The following is a 19,598-nucleotide window of genomic DNA, read 5'->3' as shown; positions in this document are numbered from 1 at the left end:
TCACAGCTTCCATCTCATTGCTTCAACTTAAATGTATAGAAGCTTTGTCATCACCAGAAACAACTTATGATTCACTCGTTTATAGCAGTTTCTCAAAGCCAGCTTACCAAAATCCCGATATTCCAATTAACGCGATAATCAATCGAATCAGCACGACATATTCGAAGCCCGCTTCCACAACCACCCGCTTCCCCTGACACGTCTAGCTTTAACATCATGCGACACACATGATATAGCCCACAATGTGGTTGCCGACGCCGTCCGTCGAGAGTATAACGCGGCCACGGCTGGCTGTGGCCGTAGTCTCTGCAGTGGCTGCGCTCACAGCCGGATACTACGCATACCAGGTCCGATCGCAAAGTTTCGAAACCCTGCCAGGTGGTGGTCTGCACAGGAGCAATGCCGTACGACGTCAACGTCGGAGTCGGAGAACCGAAGACGGCTCAAGCTCATCGTCGGAGGCTGCGGGAGATGAGAATGCCAACGCAGATACGGCTCAACCTTTAGGCGACGGCGAGACGATTGTAGAAGGCGGAGATGAATGGTGGAACGACCCGAATTCTTTCCCTGCGAACCAACGAACTGGACATAATATCGTCACCCTTCTCTTTCGTGTCTCAGAAGATAATGCCCGCAGAAACGGATGCGTTCATAGGGGTTGCCAGTGTAACTCCTGTGGCATGGTCCCCATTCGAGGGGTTCGTTATCGATGCGCAAACTGTGCCGACTTTGATCTGTGCGAAACATGCGAAGCCCAGGGTGTTCACATCAAGACTCATATATTCTACAAGATCCGGATCCCAGCACCACCATTTGGTCCTAGACAGATGCAAGCAGTCTGGTACACAGGGGATCCAGATACTTGCAGGCGAACTTTACCCCGCAGTCTCATACCCAAGTTGTCGCAGGATACCGGTTTCGAGAGACCAGAGCTGGAAGCATTTTGGGAACAATGGACATTCATGGCTAACTCAGAATGGAGAGATGATCCTGACGAACTTTGCGTTGCAATGGATCGTAAGACGTTCGAGCGATGCCTCGTTCCTACAGGAGGCTCCCGTCATGCTGAACCAAACCTTATTCATGATCGAATGTTTTCCTTCTACGACTCCAATAACGACGACTTGATTGGCTTCACTGAGTTTCTTCACGGATTATCGTATCGAAAGCGAAAGGATAAGCTGCGAAAGATTTTTACTGGCTATGATTTGGATGGCGATGGATATGTTGACCGAAAAGACTTTTTACGTATGTTCCGGGCATATTACGTGCTTTACAAGCAGATGCACAAGGATATTCTAGATGGTCTACAAGATCAATTGCTTGCCAGCACCGAAGCCCAGCAACTTGTCACCAGTCGACAGCCGCTAAGCAGTCTGTTTGGACGAGAAGGCAGAGTCCCTCCTGGCGACAGCCAGTTCCGCCATGAAGGCAAGACATATCATCGAGACGGCAGCGTTGACATCGCTGATGGATTTGAGCATGTCGTTGCGCCAGATCGTGGGGATACGGCTGCGCGAGGAGATATCTTGACCAACTTATTCGCTTACGATACGGATCGTCGATTTGGTTCCCGAAGGCAGTTCATCGCCAGAAATGACACAGATAGCAACTGGAGAACAGTGCGTCGGATAAGTGACAGCGACGTCGACCGTGCATACTGGGTTACGCTTTTAGAACCGCCGTCAACGCTGGAGGAACTCCCAGGGCTTATTATGGATGCTTTGAACCCAGAGATTGAGGAGCCTTCGGACGACGATGACGATGAAGAAGATGCCACTGACGGTATCAACGGTATCCGCAATGGTGATAATGACACTGGAGGCCCTTCAAGGACGGAAAGTGAAATGAGAGCAGAGACAATCGCCAAGGATCGTAGCCGAGTCCCTAGACTGGATAAGCGAAAGAAAGACATGGCGAGGAAACAACTACACGAGCGATGGCGCAGACGGCAGTTCTATCTTGACGAAGAAGAGGGTGGCTTTGCACCAGATGACTGGGAAGGCAGTGAGGACATTCTTAATGATTTCCGTCAAGCAGATGAGGGATCTAGCAAGGACCACGAACGCCATTCTACGGCGGCACAGAACGGTTCAAAGGCCCGTTTCACCAACGGCGATATGTCGGATGAGGGTTACCATAACAAGACATTTTCACCTAGTAGTGCTTCCGACGACATTCCAAGATGGAGAATACCCCACGCTGAACGGGACGCGGGTAAGGAGATCCTTTACCAGGTTACTCAACAAGCCTTCAATGAATTACTTGATACCATTTTCAAGCCAGCGGAGGATCTCGCTATAGAAGCAGCTGAAACAAAAGATCAGCGACAAAGGTACAAAGATGTACTAGATACCATCGAACTCGGCGACGATGAGAGTGTCAAGCCCACAGGCGAGAGTGACACCAAGGTCAGGTCCGCTACGGATAAGACACTTGAGGAACTCCTGTCTGAGACTGGATATACCATCGCTTTGCCTGAAGGACGAAATGCCGTGGAAATCGATACCACAGTCGAGATTATCCACGAAGACGGAACAGCAGAACCTGCTCCCAAGCCAGAAACCGAGACAGTCGAGCCAGTCTTTGAGGATCGTAGCTACGATCCCACTTTGCCCCAGTATCGGCCCAACACGACCCACGATGCGCCTTCTTCTTCCGCTCGAATCTACTATCCAATTACACAGCCTCTTTCTGATAATTCCGATGGCGATAGCACAAACGATGAAGAAACAGACAGTGCTCCTACATCAGACATGCTACGACATTGGAAACGTCTGAGTATCGCAGAAGCTCAGGCTTCCAAGAGAGGCGGATGGGGCAAGCTAAGTTTCGATGAGTTCGAAGCTATTTACAAGAGCCAAGAGCACCAGGGCAACAGACTAGACTATCTCGGAAGTTGGATAGACTTTTGTATTCCTTAGGGATGGAATAACAGATACGGGAGTTTTTATGACTGGCCGTAGGGGGGCCCCGCGACAATGGGAAAAGGTCACATGGCTTATAGGAATGTTGTACAGCGAGGAGGACGGTAAAAGCGCTATGTACCAGGCATAGGATAGCGATTAGATTAAGAGATGGAATGGTCCAATCAAATTATACTTGTTGAAACTGATGATTATGCTTATTTCTTCCTTCATCATGAACTCGGCTGTCAACTTTCTGCTGTCAAGTATCAAGTATTACATAGATAATGTATGCAACAGACAATGCAATTAAGGTCATGCCAGTATTTCCAGTATTGAGTTTAAGTAATTACTAGATATTGGGTCGGATGTAGTTTTCTCTTAGACCTTTCGTCACATACTTGTAGTCTAGCAGTATGTGTCGTATCATTAATGACTACTGTTGATGCAGTCTTTGACTTGAAATCACAAAGGAACAACAGAGTTGGGTATACCATGATTGAATTAAATTAAGCTAAAACTAGTATCATGCGACCATCGTCACTCAAGCCTCCCCTCAGACCCATTGTCTCATGACCAGCATGCATTTATCTCCTACGCCCCTTTTCCTTCTTAAACCTGCTGTTGCGTAGAGTCGGCACCAGCGAAACCAAGTAGAGCGTTCCATGTGTCGGCAGTGCTCTGGTCGCGAGTTCCCAAAGCCTCAATCTCAGCCTGGGCACTCTCACAAGCTGCAACAGCATCCTCGCTAGCATTGCAGACGTTGGTAAGCTGGTCGCAAATGCGGTTGGTGATGATGTTGGGGTTGAGAGCTTCTTGTTGACCGTCGGCAATGAGGGGGTCTTGGGGAATGAAGGTCAACTCATCAGCAGGGCGACCGTTGAGACCACCGATGCGGGCCATAGTGGGCTGGCAGACACCGAAGTCGAGAGCACCAGCATTGCCGTTTCCAGCATTTCCACCGGCGTTGTTACCGTTGTCGGCATCAGCAGCATCATCAGCATCATCAGCATTGTCATTGCCATTGCCATTGTTGTTGTTGTTACCATTGTTTCCATTGTTGCCGTTCTGGTTGCCATTGTTGTTGCCATTGTTGTTATCGTTCTGGTTATCGTTCTGGTTGTCATTCTGGTTGTCATTCTGGTTGTCGTTGCCATTGTTGTTGTTGTTACCATTGTTTCCATTGTTGCCGTTCTGGTTGCCATTGTTGTTGTTCTGGTTGTTGCCGTTGTCATTAGCGGTGTCATCCTCCTCGCAGTCCTCATCCTGGTTATCATTCTGGTTGTCGTTTCCATCAGCAGGAGCGGTACCGTTGTTGGCTCCTCCGTTGTCTGCACCGGCATCGGCACCGGCACCGGCATCAGCTCCAGCACCAGCTCCAGCTCCAGCACCGGCACCGGCACCAGCACCGCCTCCAGCAGCGCCGTCCTGGCCAGCGAGCTCGATGTTGTCGCCGTTGGCATCAACAGCTTGGAAGGTGCTGAATCCCTGAGCAATCATGACCTCGGCCTGTGAAAGACCCGTAGCATCAAAGGGGGTGGCGACTGAGGCGGCCGAGTTGGCATTCTGGGTGTCGGCGCCATCGACAGCTGGGTCAACGAGGGGGATGATTCCTCGGAGAGCAGCGGTGGCTGGGAGAGCAGGGTCGGCACAGACAAATGGTCTGTCGACAGCCGAAGGGTTGAAGTTGGTCTCAGCAGCGACGAGGCCAATGGCTGCATCGATAACTTCTTGGTCATCTCCAAGCTCATCGATCATCTGATCAGCGATGGTGAGCTGTGATATGTCAGTACATGGCTCTTCCTCATAACTCGAGTTATCCTTACCTTGTCACAGGGGCTAGCAGCGGCAAGCAGAGCACTGGGGATGCTACCAGCAATGGTGGCAGCAGCACCAGGGTCACCGAAAGAGCCATCAAGTGCCTGAACAGCAGCAACAGGTTCCTGCTCCTGTCCGAATCGAGCCTCGGCGTAAGCCAAAAGAGCGGCAAGGATGAAAGTCTTGGAAAAAGCCATTGTGAATGGTTTGTCGGTTAGATAATAGTGAGAGGTAGAGAGGATTGCTTGGAGATTAGAGAGCAGTGAAGCAACCAACCAGCGGTGCAAAAAGAAGGTATTAAAATAGAAGGAGTGGTAGAAGCGAATGCGTTCACAGAACAGCAGAAGAAGCAAGAAAAGACGAAGGTGAAGGAGATGCTGAGAAGAGGCTTGTGTGAGTGATGATGATGAAAAAAGAAAGGATGAATTCGAGGACAAACGCTCTGACTTATATAGATGTTTCCTATTTCAAAGATTGAATAGCTAAATCCGAATAAGCTCGTGTCAATGCAACATCTGGACAAGCTTGAACCCCGTCATGGCGATCACACACAACTTGCTACCATAGAGTTTGAAGAAACCATATCTGTAAGCGCCCTTGACACTCTGAGGTGCGACCCAAGCCGGGACGAAACTCTTGCGAACTGGGGTTCAGGCTTCACTATCGTGGTGTTTTGCAAGATTAGACTATAGCAAGTATGGTTGTATAGATGCTTAGTTGAGATACGCTATAGTCTCGAACATCTTGGCCATGCTAAGTGACAGGCATCCGTCGCAAAAAGGCTCCTCCGACGGTCCGAAGCATGGTAGGTCTCGGATACGCAACTCCCGTCCCCTTTGACGCACAGCAGGTCGCAAAAGTGTAGACTGTGGTCTTGAGGCTGAGATGACTTCTGAGGCTGGTACAATTGAACAGGATGAAATCCGTAGTTAAAAGGCATTTGAAGAAATGCTCAATGTGGAAACCACAAATCACTTCGGATCACGATATTCAATTCAGCCTTTTCGTTGTTGAAAGCAGTCGTTGATACGAAAACGATCGAGTACACCAGTCTCTTTGCTCCATCTCTTTCAACTTCCTGCCAAATTGGTTCTTAGTTGATATTACCGCCTCCTCGTCCAATATTATCTCCGTGCAGCAACTGCGACCGGCAACGAAGAATCCCGATGAATTTGGAGTTTCGGTAAAGGGCCCGCTTCAGGACCCCTGTAAATAGTATAACCATATGTGCGGGAAAGGTGAAACGCTACCGAAACTTTCCACTTTCTGTTTAGGCAACTAGAAACAACATGAAGGTCCCAGAAACGTAGTTGAAGTGTAAACACCACTAAAACTGGTTGGTATGTTTATTGGCGATAGTTGTTCATAACCGATTCGCATAATGCTTTGAATTTTCGCAAGATTTCAACGCATAACTCATTATGCCAGCGCTGAAGATTGTTCAAGTCAGGGAGGTATCTTGTGCAATTGGCAATTGATTCTTTTCTGGCCATATTAAGAATTCGTCGATGGACCAAGGGTTATCGCCAAGTGTTGTTGATGGTGTTTCTGTGGTCGCATACCCTGAACAAGCAACAGATTCGTCCCAAGTTCGTGTGTCATAGTCTTGGCTTAGAGTTTCAAAGTCAAACTTGTCAACCGAACTTGTTTCTGCTGTTTGCAACAAATTCTGGAGGCAGAGCCCCTGTCGTTTTACCCGCAGGTATTCGGTTGGCGTCACACCAACACATTTCTTAAACACTCGATGGAAGTGCCACTTGGATAGTCCAGTTTGCCTCGCCATCTGACTCAAACTTAATCGGACTTCCGTATCGTCCTGTCTCTCTGCATGCTGTTGCACAAAAGCTCGGATCTTTCGTACAGCAGCCTCTTCAGGCATGGCCCCTGCTACCTCAGGCTTGCAGCGTTTACAGGCACGGAAACCAGCCTGTTGAGCCTCATGACCGTTGGTGAAGAAGGAAACATTTGCGCGACGGGGAAGTCGGGCTTTGCAGATAGGACGACAGAATATCTTTGTAGTGCGCACTGCGTAGACGAATAAGCCATCAGCGGTGGTATTCCTTGAGGTAACCGCATCCCATCGAGATGTGTCATCATCGAAAGAAGCAATAATGGTTAAGAATTCGCCAGAGGCAGGAGTATAGTTGTAGCTATCCATAGTGACTCGACTCGTATTTTTCCGGAATTATGCTGGAGGTAAGTATTACAGAGATCGAAGTTGATGTTGACGGTTGCTTCCCATTGATTCGAAGGCAGGTACCGTTAGTGGAGCATTGCTATCAATATGACCAATGAAACAACACGAGAGTAACAGAAGGAAAGCAAGAACAACTTCCATAGTACGGCTACAATATTAATCATCTTCACCTTCCGCCACCATAAACGAATCAATGTTAGGCTTCAATCGTCTAGGCATTCAATACCATTTCTCAAAAGGCCATCTAAACATTATGCATTTTTCCAAAGCATACCCCCACTGCAAGAATCCAACATCCATCAACTTATACATTCATCAAATATGGATACCCTAAACTGGTTCAAGTTTACGTCCAGGGGAGCAGGAACAATGTGAAGATCACCATCTTTATTTCGTCTCGTCTCTATGTGCTCGGACAGTCAATCATACAAGACCAGACCAGACCAGACCAGACCAGAACATACTGTCTGTGCAAGTGATACACACTTTATTTTACGCGCCCAATATGTCATGTTGTACAATTATCCTTGTCGCTGGATCATCCAATCAAGAACCATGATGCCAGACATGAAAGGATTCATGGCGATTGCGCCAACGAACATGCACAAGGCATACTCAGGGACAAAATCAATGCCTCTTTTCTTGGTTGCTTCGCGATGAATTCAGTTTCCAAACGATTCATCTCATTTTCATCAAGTTTATACTCTGGATAACTATCATGGAAGCTTTAGGCGGTGCAGCTAGCGTTGCCCAGTTTGTCCTGCTGTCTCTCAAGTGCGTCAAAGAGACCCACGAAGCTCTATCGACATTTAAAGATGGCCCAGATATTCTGAAACTGCTTTCAGATGACTTCCTACGCGTGCAGGACATCTTAGAACGACTTCATCAGTCAACATCTACATCAGCCGATTCAGCTCTAGATGCACATATTCAACAAAGTATACAGGCTCTTTGTTCAAGAGCAGTGTCACTTGTGAGCTTGCAAGCTACGCCCGGAGACAGTGGTGGCAAGCGCTTCTGGAAGCAACTCAAAACAGTTGTGAGCGAGAGTGATGTGAATCGTGTAAGAGATGAGCTGGGGCAGCTTGTTATCATTCTTAACTTAAGATTATCTGGATTATCATGGTTGGTGCTTTCACCTACATTATCTCTCATCCGACAAGCTAACATATCTACGCAGGAACATAGTTTCTGAAGTCAAGGACGATACGAGACATATTCGGCAGCACATCCAAACGCTGGATATTACGCTACAGTCTCAAGATCAATTACAAAGGGCAACCTTACAGGCTTTCGAGAAACACCTCTTAACCACATACAAAGAGAATCATTCAAATGTCCAAGACGAGTTGTCATCGATTGAACAGAAAATTGAATCGAAAGCTTCCATCTCCATGAAGGACTCGGCCACCTTCATCGCGCAACTAAACGAGCTTAAGAATCTTGTTATCTCAGAAGGCAAAGCGACCAGAGAAGTATCAGCCAGCAGCAATGTCAACAGGGAAGATACCACAAACCAGTCTCCAAACCAGGCTGTGTTGGAGAGCATCGAGCGTCTCTGCACCTTGATCGACAAAAAGCGTGAAGCGGTCGATGTCTACACCGAAGAAGATGAACTCGCAGAATCAGCCATAGAAGATCTGCGCAGCATGATAACTGCTGTTCGAAGCAGGAAACATCTCAGGTTGGAGAAAGAGTTGGACAAGGGGCTGCGTCGATTCGGCCGATCTTTTGGACAGAACAAAATATCTATCAACGCCCAAAGTCAGTTGCCTATCACCCCAAATGCACATTAGTTATTAACTGGGAAGGTAATGAGAACTGTCGAATTGTCGGTCGAGTCCTAAACCAAGACAGAGGCCACAAAGAGGCCGATATTGGAATAGGGAAAGTGAGCTTCAGGTTTCTCAAACGAAAACGGACGAGATTCGCAACAAACCTAAAGAGCTCGACAACATCAAACGAAGGACATCTGACCGATTATATCATGTCACTGACGTTCTTACCCGACAACCGATCCCATCATATGTTGGTGGCTTCCGTAGTAACGAACGAAGTTATAGCAGGCAGCGTCTCATCTATCTCACGTCTGCAAGTGAACAGAGTTCTCCCAAGACAATCTCCAGTATTCACCCTCGTGAAGCAAGGTAGAGTACAAGATCTTTTGCGGATGTTACAAAATGGCGAAGCTTCTCTACGAGACCATGATGAAAGAGGTGCATCCTTGTTGTTTGTAAGTGTGGCCTATACTTAACATCGCACGAGCAGTCTATGATCTGACAAGTCATTTTCGAGTATTCAATGAGACAGCCAGAGATGTGTAAATTCTTGATTGAGCAGGGACTAGACGTTGATCATGTAGCGTTGCGGTGGTCACCAAAAGGGCTCACGTAAGTCAACGCGTTGCTTTTATATACGATTGGATCACTAATAATGCAGGAATTGCTTGAAAGCGGACCACGCGGTTTTGGATTCGCAAATCTCCAAGACGGCTCTCAAGCCCATAAATGCATGCCGCAGGCTACTTTTGACGGCCGGAGCTGACCCAACTTACAAAGTGGGTTTGGAAAGCTTTCTCGAATCTATCGCAACTTATTCGAATGACGTAGTAAGTCACACATCATGTTTAATGTCCCATCTGTATCGTGTACTCAGAAAACTTTAGGAGACTCATTCATTGGTCTGGCAATCTGGACTTATTGCTCCATATGCGTCGTTTCTGGGCTGGCGTAACTACCTTGGCTTGTCACCATTCCAAAGAGCCTGTACAGGTCTGAACATTGACAAAAAGATTCTTGAACGTCACGTAGAAATGGGCGCTGTCATCAACGGCCGGGCACCTGGCGGAGAGTCATGCCTTCACTTGGTATTGGAATTCGTCGGCTCTACCTTCGTTTGCTTTGAACGTCTTTTATTCCTTCTCCAGAGTGGGGCAGACCCTCATGCAAAAGACAACCAAGGGAGATCAGTTTCGGATGTTGCATATAACCAGTTGGGTCTCAGAGATGAGATAGAGGGTAGTTACGGAGACATTTGGGATGCAGCGCTGCATATTTCTGGCTGGAACATCGTCTTGTTTCGTCGCCAAAATCGACGCCGTAAACCGAGATATGACTCGTTTTATACGCGCGAAGATTTCGAGAAGCTGTGGAAAGGAAGGGAAAACGAATGTCCTTATTGGGACGACAAACCATGGCCGCCTTTGGAACCTGGGGAAGAAGATAGCGACCTCGATAGCGACTTCGATCGTGATGACATATCATGCTTTGCTGTCTCGGACTATGATACATCAGAAGAGGAAGATGGATTTGAAGAAGACAGTCGGATACAGGACGCTTGGCCTGATTCCGAGGATGAAGACGGTGGTGCTCTATTATGAGAGCGTCACACAGATAAGGATGTCAGCCAAGAAAATACAAAATGTAGGCAAGGAAAATGTCCCGAATAGAGTTCAACGTCTAAGAGGAAGAAAAAAAAAGACATGTAAACTGTGACCATTAGGTCACAGCCCGCATGACGGGACGCCTTGGCCGGCAATAGTACAAAAGACTAACCTGGTATATAACTTCCAATACCAAAAGGCTATTTACTTGGAGAAAGTATGAATGTGAGTCACGGGATAATGGTATCGAACTTGTTATTTAACTGCACCTCGTTTTCTATATCAGGAATCTCAGTGTAATCAGCTCGAGAAAACAGATGGCAATGTGAGATTACATTCCAGCCTTGCATTGACTTCCCGTTCACTGTGAATTCCAATCCTCCAGTATTCTTCCCAGGACATGCTAGCAAATTTGATCGTACCAAAATCGTCCACATACTCAGAGGCATTCGATAACCTTAATCTCACTTGGGACTTGCTTTCGTTTGCGGCTGCGACAGTACGGGAATATCCGTATCGAGATTATAACTGAGAGGGTTCATGGATTGTCTCGGCGCAGGAGATGGACTGGGAGGTGTCATCTGTGGCAACCCGCCAAATTGATTTTGTCCCCGGCTACCAAAACCTGCGAATGACTCCAGAGGGGTGAAAGGGGGAGCATTACCCATCATACTCATCGGTCTCTCGATTGGAGTTGAAGTTGAGATTGGCTTGAATTCTCCTGCGAAATTCACTGGAGGGGTATGTCCTAGTTGCCCAAGATACGGGATCTGTTGCTGCGAATACGACATGATAGGGCGGTGGATTTGGCTTGTCATGGAAGGTGTGTATTCCAAGCCAGATGTAAAACGACTTGGATGGCTCATGGTCATTGCAGCGATGCTTTCCTCAGCGGTTCCGGTCGAACACTCGAATCGAGCTGTAGTGTGAGTGTTGTTGTAAGTATAACTACGCTGGTTTTCTCTATGAGCCGAGCTGAGTCGCTGTCCGAAGGATAGCCCGTCTGTCAGATCTTTCGGATGGTCATGGAAAGGATCGGAAGCTTGCCCAAAGGCTGTAAGCCCAAATGCAGGGCTCCCTAAAGGAGACCGTATACTTCTTTCTGCCTGTTGTCGCAGTTGAGAGGGTCCTCCTGTTGGATGACTGTGTCCCACCAAGGAGAGGCCAGGTATATTCTGACCCATGGGCGAAGGCATGTGTTGCTGTTGAGGTGTTGTGGAAATTCGTTGCCCACGCGGCAGTCGCCCCTCCTTGGGAGCCTTTTGGATCTGCAGTTGTATCGTGGCAGGGGTGGGGGGCTGGGTAGATGCCGTAGTTGGAATATCTAATCGAGCTCGTTTGTGTGGCCCTTCGATCGGACGGCTTTCTGCTACTTCAGGGCTCAGGATCTGAGGTGTTGCTAGAGCGGGTGCTTCAATCGGCTCATTATCCGCCGGCTGGGTGTTTGTACATTTCTCTGGTTTGGGTGGTTGCAAATTGCAAGCCAGGACAGGAGGCGAATCCTTCTTCTGAGCTTGTTCAATCATCTCAGCAACATCGGCTTGCTCTGGCAACGTGACTTTGTCCATCGTCTCCGAAAAGGACTTTGGGAGTACGTTCCTTTGGATCCAACCAAGCAACACTTGAGCAATCTCATCGCTGTTGGTCTCGAGGAACATCAGATGTCCATTGCCTTCGATACCCACATCCCCAAGCTTGACCCATTCGGTCGTAACACCAGCTTGCATCAGGAATGCCACTGTTGCCCAGTCGTACATAGCATGCGAGCTGGCGTGCGCGGTAAGAACGAAATTGGGAACCTTCTTGAGATTGATAAGCTGCCGGACTTTGTTGTTCACTTTGCCGTTAGCACTGCGTTGCATATAGCATTCGCTCTTTCCATCGGGCGCTACGGCCTTGATCAAGTCTAGAGGATCCTTCGCGGGAGGGTCGAAGCCTTCATGAGGGTGAGTGGGGGGATCATATGTGACGGGTATATCAGCCAGCCCATAAATTCTCATTCCCTCCTGTCTTTCAATAAAGGGACTGTACTCGCGATACGGATTTGCTCCTTTCGGGCATGCTGTCCCAAAAGGAGGTCCCACAGGCTCGACAGCCATGACTCCTGCGACAAGATCGGGCTCAACGTCGGCTGCTAGCCAAGTCATGGTTCCTCCGGATCCTTCTCCAATAAGTATTGACTTCCCGACATGGCGTAGAAGGGCCTGCAGAGCGTTCTGGGCGAGTGACTGTCGTTCGACTTTATTCAGATGTAGCGTGACTAGAGAAGCGCAATACTTGGCAAAGATGGGATCTCCACGTTGTCCAGTCTGTTCTTGATTAGCAAGTGCATAATAACAAGGTTAATAGATATTTGCTTACGCCTGGCCATTTGTTGTGGAGGATTGCCTTTTCGTACTGAAGAGGTATATGGGGCGCTCTCCGTTTACCGGGTGCAGTAAGTGTGGTTTCCACGGCCTGTGCTTTCAATGAACTCGAAGTGACTCCCACGTCTCTATGAAGATAGTGAGAAGTCGTCAAAAAGTTGGAGCGACCCGAGGGAGGTAAGTCGACTATCAACACTTGAAACCCTTTCTTCAGAAAAAACGAGGCCCAACCGGGTTGACCATCTGGCTTGGTCGTCTAGACCTACTGGGGGTTAGTTTCGGCCGGTCTCGAGAAGGTATCGGTTCAGAATTACCTGACCAGTGTGGAAATCCCCGTGGATAAGGACAATCGGATATGGGTACAGCCTGTCGACAGGCTCGAGGCACTCGACATACATCTGGCCCACTATGTTTGTGGCCGTCGCCAGTGTTGCCCCCATTCGCCAGTCGACATTCACGAAGAATGTCGTTCGGCGACATAACGGTTCTTTGCTTTCGGTCGGGTTTTCCATTTCTGATGATTCGTTCATTGTGATTTGAGTCCCACGAAAACAAACTCCTGGATCCGACGAAGCCTGCTCAAGACGCCGAACTGCGACTATGATTGGCAAGGTGCGCGATATGATAGTGAGACGAGATCAGACGAAAACTACCCGGCACAGGTTGTTCCCCGTGCTTGCAGGTGAGAGGTAGAATTCTGTAGACGAAAATCGCTGTGATGCGTGTTGGTGAGGGAGGGGAAATGAAATGATTTTGTAGAAGTGCCTGAAAAGGCAGGCAGTGAAGTAATAATTTCGAGCCGCTATCGGCGCATTCAAAGACTTAATTATGCCTTTGTGATTCTTTGTAGAAACAATATTTGATGCAAGATGACATTTGATCCTAGTTTTGTTCCTGCGCGATTGAGGTGAAAGGGGAACGCCGTGGTGGATGAGGAACAGGCAGAGGGAGGAAAGACAAAGAGGGGAGATGAAAGAGGAGCGTGAATGAAGTAGAACGCACACCAAGATATCCAGGCAGGCAGTTTGTCACTCACTCAGTTCAGAATAATTAACAATGGTCTTTCTGGCTTGTCGCTGCTCTCATTAGCCGTTATGAATCGGTTGGCAGCTCAGTGCCAGTCACGGACAGCAGCAGTTATTGCCTGCAAACACCAGCGAACAATACTTATCAAGTTTTTGTATTTTTCCGGTTTCTATTGTAAACTCTGATTCAATGAGAAATGACCGCTTACCAAGGATACCCAGCAAGTATATCTTCCTTGGCTGTCTATCATGAGGTGACTCCAACCAATCTAACCTTGAAGCCTGGCTTGGATGATCAAAGATTTCGGCACAATCTGTTCATGGAACATGATTTTCTTTTCTTTTGACATGAAGCTATTTGTTTTTCTTATTCTTTAGCAACGGTGGTGGCCCGATAGGTCAAGCGAGACATCCCTTAACATCAGAGCAATCAGCTCTAGCAATTCAACCACACAGCATACGATGTCTCCCACAATAGTCCGTCTTTCCCACTTGCCAGCGCACCAAGTCGTAATCTCCATCATCATGGCGACGCAGGAGCATCGTCCTTCATATCCGGCACCCAACCCTTGGGCCTCTCACTCCCTCTCACCACAAGTCCATAGCCCAGCTTCTCAACCTTCTTAACACTCTGTCTCATCGCACCCATCTTGCCTCTCCAATCCTTGGTAGGCACATCCGGAAGAATCTCAAACGCGCATCCAAGCTCTTGAATATCACCCATGATGTTTCGCTCCCCATTTCCAGCCAGCTCACCCGTCTGGGCTGTCGTGACAGTCGCGAAGCGCATCAGCTCGCCAAAGAGATCGAAGATACCGTACATGTAGTCATTTGGCGTTAGAGCAATCTCCATTGGCATGGCAGCTTGGGCCTGTGTGGGCGTGATGAGGGTTTGGTGGCGGAGGTAGTGTGCGAAAGAGAGGGCCTCGACGAATTCTTCAAGGCATCGGAGAGGAGAAGTGTAGCGGTAGCGGTTGACGTTTTGCAGATCGGGGGCGATACCGCTGAGAAGTTTGGCGATTTCTTCAAGACGAGTGTCTATGTCTTGTTGGATGTGAGGTGGGAAGTCTTTGTTGAGATGCTTGACTCTGTGATATGTGAGCAGACATTCACTGATATTAATCGATAATAGAAGCTCACCTCTGAAGGGTGAAAATACTGAGAATTGGTTAGCATTTGTTCAATTAAAAGTAAAAATCCTGCTTTGGTATCTTACATCTTCTTACTCATCGCCGTAACATCTCGTGAAGCCTTCACGATCCTCTCCCGTCGATCATGATGCTCATCGAGCTCATCGCGAAAACCTTCGAACATATCATGAAACCTCCCCCTAGGTCCAGCCTGCTTCGGCGCGCCCGTGTTCTTAGCACGGGCGTTACCATCACGATCTCTCTTAACTCCTCCTGACATTTTGACTGTAGAAATGATTTCCTTAGTAGAGACGACTAAAGTGAAGCTCTTTTGGTGATGATGTCGGAGGTTGGTTTGAAGGCGGGTCCTGATTTGTTAGTGCGGGCTTGCAGGGATGACGTGAAATTGTTAAGCTAGCTCTCCATTTTTGGCAGTCACCTCAAGGTCCGTCACCTCACAAGCAGGAAGGAACTTCATCGTTTGTAACCTGCCATTGACTGGCACACAACAACAGCTCTGACCACATAAAATTGAGCCAAGCTGAGAAAACCTCATACAGATCGTCCTATCTATAAGATATGGTCTATTAAAATCTCGCCAACTCTGCATACTCGCTCATCTCACGCACATACACCGCCAACTGTCATCTTTCACAATGCCTTCAATAGCCCCATTCTTGCGCACAACGCCGCTCTTCACGATATCTCTCATCTTGCGTCTGGGTCTTCTCTTCTACGGTATCTATCAAGATGCAAACTCAGCTCTAAAGTACACGGACATCGACTATCTCGTCTTCACCGACGCTTCGCGCTTCGTCGCAGAGGGTCTATCGCCGTACGCCCGTGACACATACCGTTACACGCCTCTTCTCGCCTGGCTGCTCCTACCAACCGTCCACTTTCCCGCCTTTGGAAAGCTTGTCTTTGCTGGGGCGGATCTGCTCGCAGGATGGCTCATTTTGCGCGTGCTCAGAAGGCGGGGCATGGATGAGGCTACAGCTGGAGGATTTTCTGCTTTATGGTTGTGGAACCCAATGGTTGCGACTATCAGCACCCGAGGAAGCTCAGAGGGTTTGTTGGGTGTCTTGACGATGGGTTTGCTGTGGGCTGTTGAGAGGCGAAAGCTCAGCCTTGCAGCTATCATTCTAGGAGTGTCGGTTCACTTCAAGATTTACCCTTTCATCTATGCGCCAGCGATCATTTGGTGGATGGACGATGCACGTTTGGGCAAGGAGACAAAACCTGCCCGTCAGCCTTCATCTGTTAAGGAAACAGTCTCAAATTTCTTTACACCGGACCGTCTCAAGTTTGGCCTTCTCAGTCTCATCACCTTCATGATCCTCAACCTCATCATGTTCGCCATCTATGAGACTCCCTTCCTTGTTCACACTTACTTCCACCACGTTACAAGGATTGATCATCGTCACAACTTCTCGCCTTACAATGTCTTGCTGTATCTTACTTCCGCAACACCCGCTCACGCTGCGCCTACGTTCCGCGTCGAATCGTTTGCTTTCTTCCCTCAACTGCTTCTCTCATGTGTTCTCATCCCTCTCGCCCTTGCCAAGCGCGATCTTGCAACATCCATGATGGCTCAAACCTTTGCTTTTGTTACATTCAACAAGGTCTGCACTTCTCAGGTAAGAAGCCTCACTACTTGCTTGACTTCCACTTACTGACATTGATAATCAGTACTTCCTGTGGTACATGATTTTCCTGCCAATTTACCTCCCTAACTCGTCCTTTTTGCGAAATGGCAAACTCGGCATCTCTGCTCTGTTACTCTGGATCGTTTCTCAAGCCGCTTGGTTGCAGCAAGGATATGAGCTCGAGTTTCTGGGTGTTAGCACGTTCTACCCTGGTCTCTGGCTTGCCTCGCTTGGATTTTTCTTGGTCAACTGCTGGATTTTGGGTGTCATCATCAGCGATGGTGCAAGTCAGTCGACTAGATCAACTGTCAAGTTCCACGTTGAGTAGAGGACCTTTAATGTGTGCTGTTCACCTGGACAGCATTAACGGCAGCGGGCAACAGACGTCACTGGTTCACTGTCGATACATATAAACTAAATGCCAAACAATTTATTCACCAATTATAGCATCGCCAGTATCGTATGGTATATGAAAGCCACGTTAGAAGCTCGCTACACTTTATTCCATTCTTCATCATTTTTTTGACAAATCCCAAGCAAATTCTTCTCAAAGCCAAGTCCGCATTCCCATATGTCCATGCGCCCTCAAAACTCCCACCTCCTGGGTATGTGGTTCGATTAACAGCTTACCATTCAACCAAAGTCCAATCCTTCAACGCCTGCTCAAAAATAAAAACAATGATGCGGAACGAAGTAATTCGCGAGTTTTGAGGATCTCTCAAATTCTTTCTCCGTTGCAGTATGGCGACTTATCTGCTTACTGGATGGTAATGCCTGTCGCAAGAGATTGGTAGTTTGATAACTTTAGTGACGTTATCCTCGTCTTCGGAGGTTCGGGTGTGATGACCATTCTTCCATCCTTATTGTATACAATGTTGCCAAATGACTCGCTCAATTCTGTGAATTGGACGTCTGGGCGGACGCGTCCCATCTCGGCTATGATTCTCTCACTCCATACGCCGGAGCATGCACCGTTGCGCATGATGAAGAAGGGGTTAAGAGGTGGAAGCACAGAATCTACAAGTGTGTTAGTCAATGACGAAGGGTCGAGTTACCAGAGAAACGAACCGAGATCAACAAATCGAATCCTCAAGTAGACCACCCCACTGAGCTTTTCCAGTGACCGGATTGCCGACAACACCAGTCTCTCAAATGCATCGATGAATCCCATATCTTGAATGCCGGAACCAGCCTCATGGAAGGCAGTGTTGTAGCGGCAGCAATTCTTGACAGTCAAGTCCAGTGTCTTGAGTCGGGAGTTTCGTGGGTCTGTAGATCGCATGGCTATGTCAAAGAATTGGTGGCAGACACGGCCAGTATAGGCCAAATGCTCCAGTGAGGGCAGTGCTTCGGCCATTCTCGCGCAGATGTGCGTCTTCTGGACAACCTTTGAGTAGAATGGAGGCATGACCCCCTCCCTTCGATAATCGCTCTCAAGGCAAAGGCTTAAATTCGTAATGTGGCGTGGAAGCTGTGGAAGGAACTCGGCCATGGTGATGTAGCTTTTAGACTTCGGTTTACTATACGAACCCTGCCACTCGTAAAGACCTGGTAGCGCGTTCAAAATTGTCGCAAAGTCCTGGTTGTCCCTCATCAGATTCCACTGGCCCCTCGTTACCAGGGTCTGTACCGAGTGAAGTGTCGGTAGCGATTTATAGATAGCTGGGTCGATCCTTTGTTCGGGAAAGTGAAGAACTCTAGGCGCCTTGCGTCGCTCACCTCCTTCCAAAGTCAAAACTCTCGCCTGTGGCAGAGTCTGTCCAACAAACTGGAAAACCTGCTCAAGTGTGCAGTTATTGCCTGGTAGAGTGTATGTCGCGTTGGTTAATCCTTCCATCGTCACTGTAGGCAGCGTCAAACTGTTAGAGAGAGCGACTGGTCCGTACGTAGGTTGGAAAACAGGAAACCAAATCTCAATATGCTTCACATAAACTTGCAAATGCTCATGCATGGCCAAGTGCACCATGGCATCTTCAAGACAATCCACAGTCGCTTTGAGTTTAATATGGCGATAGAGCCGTTGCTGAACGAGAACTCGCCAAACACCACTCACAAGCGCCAGCGCTGTCAGTTCCCTTCTTCTAGAGTGTCTAAGCGCTGTTCCCCAACTCTTAGTGATACACGACACGGCCATCGAACTCCGGGATGTAGCGGAAACTCGATATCCAAAAAGGTGGTCCAAGATGGCTTCATGAACTTCAATCGGCAGATCGTTGAAATTGGTTTCTGGATGTGAGACCACCGGCTCAGCGTCAAGCGAAGCTGTAGAATCTGTCGCAGGGTTCTCATCGGCGCCGTGCGAGAAGCCGCTCAAACAGCATGGCTTGGAGTGTCGTCGATCGGGATGAGGGAAAGGTGTGCTGCTCGGTCTCGTGGGAGGTACAAAATCGGATGTCTTGGCTTGATCGTGAGAAGGGCTGGAAGAGCCAGGAGAGACGGGGTTGGATGCGGTGTTGTGAATGCCGGTTAACATGGACGAAACCATGATGGAGGCGAATTCAGTATCGGAATCCGCATCGTCGTCTCGATTGTCGTTAAAGTCGTTTCTACGTGGTGAATAGCCATCTCGGATAGGCAGAAGGGCAGATGCAGTAATAGAGGTAGGACAAGGCGCACGAGGGCCAGTATGGCCGTCATCGGCGGTGTCCATGGGTTCGCTGATAGAGTCTCCCATATCGATATCGTTATCGGGCTGCAGTTTAAGGTGCTCTATAAGATGCCTCCAAGGCCGGCTCGTATTGCATCTCAGAGGGCTGGAGTTACGTTGACGGTAATTGGCAGACGATGGCACGGCGGTTGTTGGATGATTGAGGAAGGTTCAGGAGGAATAAAATGAGGCGACGAAGCGAATTCTGTTGTTGGCAGATGCAAATGAAGAGGGCTGGAGTTTGAGTCCAAGGTAAGGTAGGGCTGTGTATGTACAGTACGCAGAAACAGGAACCACAAGGGAACGAACGGGAGGGATGGGAAGGAGAACAGGCGACTGGTGGCCTGGACCTTGGGCGTTTCCAGGGAGGGGAAGAATGGGCAGGTAGTAATAAAAAAAGGAAATGTGACGAATAAATACGATACGATACGACACGAGACAAGACCCGATGGGATGGAAACCCCGAAACCAGGGTTGA

The 19,598-nt window shown here is 48.4% G+C and overlaps 8 protein-coding genes across 8 annotated transcripts; 3 read left to right on the top strand and 5 right to left on the bottom strand.

The window, feature by feature from the left end:
- Positions 1–15: 15 nt before the first annotated feature.
- Positions 16–3,206, top strand: B0J16DRAFT_329311 (uncharacterized protein). Its single transcript, XM_046126318.1, has one exon. The coding sequence runs from the start codon at positions 243–245 to the stop codon at positions 2,922–2,924; it is 2,682 nt and encodes an 893-aa protein (XP_045989541.1). The 5' UTR covers positions 16–242; the 3' UTR covers positions 2,925–3,206.
- A 186-nt stretch (positions 3,207–3,392) lies between these two features.
- On the bottom strand, positions 3,393–4,011 carry B0J16DRAFT_329310 (uncharacterized protein). Its single transcript, XM_046126317.1, has one exon. The coding sequence runs from the start codon at positions 3,807–3,809 to the stop codon at positions 3,519–3,521; it is 291 nt and encodes a 96-aa protein (XP_045989540.1). The 5' UTR covers positions 3,810–4,011; the 3' UTR covers positions 3,393–3,518.
- A 2,106-nt stretch (positions 4,012–6,117) lies between these two features.
- On the bottom strand, positions 6,118–6,931 carry B0J16DRAFT_29854 (metal binding domain of Ada-domain-containing protein). Its single transcript, XM_046124494.1, has one exon. The coding sequence runs from the start codon at positions 6,880–6,882 to the stop codon at positions 6,166–6,168; it is 717 nt and encodes a 238-aa protein (XP_045989539.1). The 5' UTR covers positions 6,883–6,931; the 3' UTR covers positions 6,118–6,165.
- A 624-nt stretch (positions 6,932–7,555) lies between these two features.
- On the top strand, positions 7,556–10,514 carry B0J16DRAFT_329304 (uncharacterized protein). The gene is made up of 6 exons (XM_046126316.1): positions 7,556–8,046; positions 8,102–8,685; positions 8,733–9,154; positions 9,217–9,311; positions 9,361–9,529; positions 9,587–10,514. Exons 1-6 carry the CDS (start codon positions 7,640–7,642, stop codon positions 10,298–10,300), a joined length of 2,391 nt encoding a protein of 796 aa, XP_045989538.1. The 5' UTR covers positions 7,556–7,639; the 3' UTR covers positions 10,301–10,514.
- Positions 10,515–10,572: 58 nt separating this feature from the next.
- Positions 10,573–13,169, bottom strand: B0J16DRAFT_279351 (uncharacterized protein). Its single transcript, XM_046123859.1, has 3 exons — positions 12,984–13,169; positions 12,665–12,925; positions 10,573–12,612 (listed from the first exon to the last, which is right to left on the bottom strand). The coding sequence occupies exons 1-3, from the start codon at positions 13,107–13,109 to the stop codon at positions 10,768–10,770; spliced, it is 2,232 nt and encodes a 743-aa protein (XP_045989537.1). The 5' UTR covers positions 13,110–13,169; the 3' UTR covers positions 10,573–10,767.
- A 765-nt stretch (positions 13,170–13,934) lies between these two features.
- B0J16DRAFT_329302 (Translin) lies at positions 13,935–15,187 on the bottom strand. Its single transcript, XM_046126315.1, has 3 exons — positions 14,911–15,187; positions 14,835–14,852; positions 13,935–14,782 (listed from the first exon to the last, which is right to left on the bottom strand). Exons 1-3 carry the CDS (start codon positions 15,102–15,104, stop codon positions 14,218–14,220), a joined length of 777 nt encoding a protein of 258 aa, XP_045989536.1. The 5' UTR covers positions 15,105–15,187; the 3' UTR covers positions 13,935–14,217.
- A 90-nt stretch (positions 15,188–15,277) lies between these two features.
- On the top strand, positions 15,278–16,895 carry B0J16DRAFT_367045 (PIG-M-domain-containing protein). Its single transcript, XM_046130113.1, has 2 exons — positions 15,278–16,464; positions 16,517–16,895. The coding sequence occupies exons 1-2, from the start codon at positions 15,481–15,483 to the stop codon at positions 16,799–16,801; spliced, it is 1,269 nt and encodes a 422-aa protein (XP_045989535.1). The 5' UTR covers positions 15,278–15,480; the 3' UTR covers positions 16,802–16,895.
- A 335-nt stretch (positions 16,896–17,230) lies between these two features.
- On the bottom strand, positions 17,231–19,123 carry B0J16DRAFT_257274 (uncharacterized protein; the record flags this gene model as incomplete). Its single annotated transcript, XM_046123143.1, has 2 exons — positions 17,231–17,490; positions 17,542–19,123. The coding sequence occupies 2 exons, from the start codon at positions 19,121–19,123 to the stop codon at positions 17,231–17,233; spliced, it is 1,842 nt and encodes a 613-aa protein (XP_045989534.1).
- Positions 19,124–19,598: the final 475 nt, after the last annotated feature.

This window comes from Fusarium flagelliforme (assembly GCF_020744385.1).
Source record: "Fusarium flagelliforme strain FIESC 12 MPI-CAGE-AA-0113 chromosome Unknown B0J16scaffold_1, whole genome shotgun sequence".
Classification (NCBI taxonomy): domain Eukaryota; kingdom Fungi; phylum Ascomycota; class Sordariomycetes; order Hypocreales; family Nectriaceae; genus Fusarium; species Fusarium flagelliforme.
This window is presented reverse-complemented; position numbering and strand designations above follow the sequence as displayed.

Coding starts and splice junctions, on each gene's coding strand:
- B0J16DRAFT_29854 (XM_046124494.1), bottom strand. CDS start 6,882: ATGGATAGCTACAACTATACTCCTGCCTCTGGCGAATTCTTAACCATT.
- B0J16DRAFT_329304 (XM_046126316.1), top strand. CDS start 7,640: ATGGAAGCTTTAGGCGGTGCAGCTAGCGTTGCCCAGTTTGTCCTGCTG. Junction 9,155..9,216: donor GAGGTGCATCCTTGTTGTTT/GTAAGTGTGGCC, acceptor GTCATTTTCGAG/TATTCAATGAGACAGCCAGA. Junction 9,312..9,360: donor TGGTCACCAAAAGGGCTCAC/GTAAGTCAACGC, acceptor CTAATAATGCAG/GAATTGCTTGAAAGCGGACC.
- B0J16DRAFT_329310 (XM_046126317.1), bottom strand. CDS start 3,809: ATGGCCCGCATCGGTGGTCTCAACGGTCGCCCTGCTGATGAGTTGACC.
- B0J16DRAFT_329311 (XM_046126318.1), top strand. CDS start 243: ATGTGGTTGCCGACGCCGTCCGTCGAGAGTATAACGCGGCCACGGCTG.
- B0J16DRAFT_329302 (XM_046126315.1), bottom strand. CDS start 15,104: ATGTCAGGAGGAGTTAAGAGAGATCGTGATGGTAACGCCCGTGCTAAG.
- B0J16DRAFT_367045 (XM_046130113.1), top strand. CDS start 15,481: ATGCCTTCAATAGCCCCATTCTTGCGCACAACGCCGCTCTTCACGATA. Junction 16,465..16,516: donor ACAAGGTCTGCACTTCTCAG/GTAAGAAGCCTC, acceptor ATTGATAATCAG/TACTTCCTGTGGTACATGAT.
- B0J16DRAFT_279351 (XM_046123859.1), bottom strand. CDS start 13,109: ATGGGGGCAACACTGGCGACGGCCACAAACATAGTGGGCCAGATGTAT. Junction 12,926..12,983: donor GGGATTTCCACACTGGTCAG/GTAATTCTGAAC, acceptor CAGTAGGTCTAG/ACGACCAAGCCAGATGGTCA. Junction 12,613..12,664: donor TCCACAACAAATGGCCAGGC/GTAAGCAAATAT, acceptor AATCAAGAACAG/ACTGGACAACGTGGAGATCC.